Genomic DNA, 4994 nt, shown 5'->3' with positions numbered 1-4994 from the left:
AAAGAAAGAAAGAAAGAAAGAAAGAAAGAAAGAAAGAAAGAAAGAAAGAAATCAATCACAGGCCACCCCAACCAACTTACACTCTCCCTTTATAAAAGTCAATGCCATTAGGGGTAGGAAGACACAGGCACAGCAAGTTCAGTAGCTAAAATCAAAACATTTCCACTGCTAACAGAAACTTAAGGCTCATGTAAAGATGACAACTGGAGGCTGGGAAAATCCCAGGGAAAGCAGTTCCCCCTGCTTGTGAGAAAAGCAAAGAAAGCATCAATCCTGGGAGAAGGGCTCCAGACTGCGGGTGGATTCAGAGCCTCTTGGGGTCCCTAGATGCCCCCTCACAAACACCTTCCCAGCACCCACTGGAGACGCAGTTTCCAAACTTGGATCAAACCCACACCTTTCACAAGGAGACACATGGCCCTGAAGGTTTTCCAAGCAAAAGGGAGACACTGTCACCTACTTGGCCCAGAAAAGTGCTCCAGGCTTTTCTGTTTTCCCCAGCAGCTCCCATTCTGGGTCCCCAGCGCCTAGCTCCCACCTGAAACCAGGCTGTTTGTTCAGTGCCAGGCTCAGAACAGAAGGGAAGAGGTCAGAGGGCTCCTCCACCCCACCCCTCTCCCCCAACCTCACACCTGGACAAGGTGGGCAGAGCCCAGGGCTGATAGGCAGAGGCCCCTCAGCCAGCCACTTACTTCTCATACTCTGTGTTGTCTCTGTCACAGCGAGAATCCTTGTGCTTTTGCCAGTCTTTGCCATGCTTGCAGGTGGTGAGGAGCAGGACGTCCTCCCCGTTATGGACGTGATATAAGGCATTCCTGGTGTCTGACCCTATCCCTGTCAGGTACCTCTTCCCCTTGAATACCAGCATGTACTTCCTGAGAGGAGGGATGGTGTTAAACTTCAAAAACCCCCTCTCCCCTCCTGTCCTGGGATGATCCTTAGAAAAGAGGGGAATAGAAACATCAAAGTTGGGTCGGAAGTTTTCAGTACTGATGCTGGCTTTGGCCAGCATCGCCTGGCCGATGTCAAACCCCACGTCCTCGGTGTAGTCAGGCCAGGTGCCTGAATATAAATTAAAAATTAAATGATTCCTACCACTGTTCCACAAGTGGAGACTCTGCACTTTGGATCTCAAATTGTGCACATACTGAGGTGACAACTGGTCTCTGTCTAAAGTATCCAGACTCAGGACAAAGAGGCACGCCTGGCTGGGGTCCGAGGTGTAGAACCTGGAGCCCTCGATGGCCGCTAAAATGTTTTGGTAACTTTCGGCGATTTTCTCCCCTTTCTGCTGCGGGTATACGTAGACTTTGAAGCCGTTTTTCTTGCAAAGGGTGAAGTCGAAGCAGGACTCCATGCGGCACTTCTTGCCTTTGTAGATGCTCGAGTTGGCGTCTCGCTTCTGCCGCGGGGAGATGTGCACGTTGGCATTCTCATTTTCCAATGGATCCCAAGGAACGAAGGGGCGCAGAGCGTCCGGGAACCGGGGCCAGAAACGGTCCGGACTCGGGTGGTGCAAGCCATTCCGACCGCTGTGCTCTTCTCTCCGGCTGTGGCTCCTCGATGCCCTCAAGTGCAAGCCTCCGAAATAAAACAAAAGGGCGAGACACGAGCCAGCTGAGAGCAGGATGAAATAGCGTTTTTTGGCCTGCATGTGTCCTGCCTGGGTCAAGAGGATTGTAAATAAACACAAGAATCACCCAAGTTTCCCAATCAACACTTTCAGCTCCAGTCCGCCATCTTCCCGCCTGTAAAGACTTCAAACTCTCCGCTCCCACCTTCTCTGGATGCCTTTCCCCAAGCCGTGGACTGATCCAGCGCATGTGGGCGATTTCTTTAACTTTCTCCCCTTCGGTCTTTCATCTTCGGGTTGCACAATGGACGGGAGACAGCGGGGCTGAAAATATCGCACCCAGGGCGGGCGAGCAGCGGACTGTAATTTTCTTGCATGCAACAAGACGGGAGGAAAAGAGAGAGGGGTGTAAAAAAAAAAAAAAAAAAAAAAGTCACACAGTGAGAGCGGCCCGGTTAGCTCAGGTGGTTAGAGCACAGGCTCATAACATCAAGGTTGCCGGTTTGATCCCCACACGGACCATGGAGCTGCGCCCTCCACAACTAGACTGAAACAATTACTTGACTTGGAGCTGATGGTTCCTGGAAAAACACTGTTCCCCAATTTAAAAAAAAAAAAAAAAAAGTCACGCAATGAGTCCGTGTGCAAAGTCAAGCTTTGATAACTTCTATAGACTCCTTCAATATCGCCTCCTTCTCTAACGCCCTGGAGAGACCAGCCTTGGATTTCAGGGGTTCTGCATCTCACTCGTGCAAGGCTGACCTACAGAAAACATCAGCATCAGGAGCGCAGGACCTGCTCTCACTCCAGAACACAACAGGCGTTGCTTCCTTTGCAAGAGCATTCCCACATTTCAGGGCTTGTTCTTTTCGGTGTTTTTTTTGTTTTGTTTTTTAGTGTATCGAGGTAACAATGGTCAACAAAACTACATAGGTTTCTGGTGTACAATTCTATATAATCCATCATCTATATATTGCATTGTGTGTCTACCACCCAGAGTCAGTTCTCCTTCCATCACCATATATTTGACCCCTTTACCCTCATCTACCACACCCCTCCCCCCTTACCCTCTGGTAACCACTCAACTGTTGTCTGTGTCTATAAGTTTTTGTTTCTTTATTTGTTCGTCTTGTTCTTTTGTTGCCTTCAGTTTTATATTCCACATATGAGTGAAGTCATATGATTCTAGACGTTTTCTGTCTGACTTATTTCACTTAGCATAATAATCTCAAGATTCAGGGCTCATTTTTCACCTTCCTGTGTCCCAAAGTCAACAGTCAAAGGCCATCAAGTTTGCAAGCACCATTTCCCAGAGTTCTGATAACTCAAAGAGAGGAATGAGTTAAAACTGCACATAGATCAGGCTAATGAATATAAGCATTCTGCAGCACCATCCTATCCTAGTAAACAAGGTGAGAACTGGAAAGTGTGCAAAAGGTGGACTGGAAGAAAATCCAGAAGTGGCTCTGCTCAAGAAAATCCCTGCTCGGAAGAAAACACAGAAAACTTGCTTTCCTAACTCAATGCCACTTTTCTGATGAGACCCAATCCTGCGGTCCTGACCCCTTGTGGTCTTTAAACATAAACCAAAACAAGGGTAGGGTGTGGGTGTCAGATTTCTTGGCTCAATCACAAAGAAGTCAAAAATTAAATTTAATTAGTAAAAATTAACATTTCTAGGAAATCAACTCCTCCTCCTTTCATTGCCAATCTCTAGAAAAAGCTTCAGCAGAGGCTGCAGAGATTTAATATTTATTTGGGGAATAAGGGGGTAAAGAAGGTAGGACTGTTTTCTTGGATTGTGGGTGTTTCCCAAATAAAGGTATATTTTGAATTTCCTAAGGTAAGATCTCAACCCCAGTGCCTTTAGAAAAATGAAGACCACCAAGATCCCTCTACAAAATTCGGTGCGACCTGCATTAGAAGACACTGAAAGGTTAGACTTCATCTAGAGTTACTCCACCATAAGCCAGACAAAGAAATTCCTGAAAGGCTATAAGCATTTTTTTTCTTACAAGCACCCACAGGAATAGGTCAATGTACATGTCGTGTAAACAAAGCAGTTCATTACTAACCAGCTGGTTTCTTCTGTGACAAAATTTTAACCCATTGCAACTGCACTCAAAATTCACATATACCTTCCCGTGAAGAAGAAGAGTACAATATAGATTCATAATTGACCCTAGCCTCGGGCTTTTCTTATGCTCACAAAGCAAGGTGCTGGGAGTTGGGGAATCCGAGCGTTGTACACTTTCTCCTCCACTGTCTACGATCAAGTACAGGAGGACTTGAATGTCCCTTCCGATCGCCCCTACAGAGGCCCGAGTGTCTGAGGAAATACACAGACAACAATCAAACCTTTCATTTCAGGGCCTCTTTCCCACCATACCCCTTCCTGTTCCAATCAGGTTTGCGAAGCGTTTCCCCTATTCTACATTTCATGAATCAACTGCAAAATCTGCCAACCTCTGCCAGTTCCTCTTGTACTCAGCTGAGAGGTTCCCCTTCCTTCCGTGGGTAGCACAAGGCTGCTCTGGTGTTTAACTGGCGTAACGTGGAAATGCACTGTAGGAACTCACTAACTCTTTCACAGCCAGATATAAGTGAGTCTGGGGCACCCACCCCACCTACCAGGAAACTGACCCGCCAAGCTCAGGTTAAAGTAGATTTGTGATTAGTTTTGAACCCCAAATCCTGTGTGTCAGTTACTGTCACAGGAAGGAAAAAGGAAGAGTGAGAAAGGCTACCAAGTAAGCAACTCAGTTACTTAGCAACTGGACAAAACTTGCCTCACTACAGAGGGGAAGGAGGCTTCACAAGCCCATTCAAAGTGTAACAGTCTCAGATTTGCATGCAAATAGATAGACAAAAGGCAGAGGGAAATCTAAATCAGCAACTGGAGTTTACAGCAGTGGGGCAGAGGCCCAGATTTTAAACACAGCTTCCCCTAGGAAAGAGACAGGCTATATACATACAAACAGACATGAATGAATGAATGAATGAAAAGAAAGAAAGAAAGAAAGAAAGAAAGAAAGAAAGAAAGAAAGAAAGAAATCAATCACAGGCCACCCCAACCAACTTACACTCTCCCTTTATAAAAGTCAATGCCATTAGGGGTAGGAAGACACAGGCACAGCAAGTTCAGTAGCTAAAATCAAAACATTTCCACTGCTAACAGAAACTTAAGGCTCATGTAAAGATGACAACTGGAGGCTGGGAAAATCCCAGGGAAAGCAGTTCCCCCTGCTTGTGAGAAAAGCAAAGAAAGCATCAATCCTGGGAGAAGGGCTCCAGACTGCGGGTGGATTCAGAGCCTCTTGGGGTCCCTAGATGCCCCCTCACAAACACCTTCCCAGCACCCACTGGAGACGCAGTTTCCAAACTTGGATCAAACCCACACCTTTCACAAGGAGACACATGG

The 4994-nt window shown here is 46.6% G+C and overlaps 1 protein-coding gene across 1 annotated transcript in view; it reads right to left on the bottom strand.

Moving 5' to 3' along the window:
- The window catches only part of LOC109382533 (exostosin-1), a 276712-nt gene extending 274713 nt beyond the window's left edge, over positions 1–1999 (bottom strand). The window contains exon 1 of the mRNA XM_019642095.1: positions 693–1999. Within this exon, the coding sequence (XP_019497640.1) occupies positions 693–1654 (962 nt within the window). The 5' untranslated portion in view covers positions 1655–1999. The remainder of the gene's footprint in view (positions 1–692) is intronic.
- Between the last annotated feature and the right edge of the window lie 2995 nt (positions 2000–4994).

The sequence above is a fragment of the Hipposideros armiger genome, unplaced genomic scaffold (assembly GCF_001890085.2).
Source record: "Hipposideros armiger isolate ML-2016 unplaced genomic scaffold, ASM189008v1 scaffold_65, whole genome shotgun sequence".
NCBI lineage: Eukaryota > Metazoa > Chordata > Mammalia > Chiroptera > Hipposideridae > Hipposideros > Hipposideros armiger.
The sequence above is the reverse complement of the archived record's forward strand: the minus strand, read 5'-3'. Positions and strand labels throughout refer to the sequence as shown.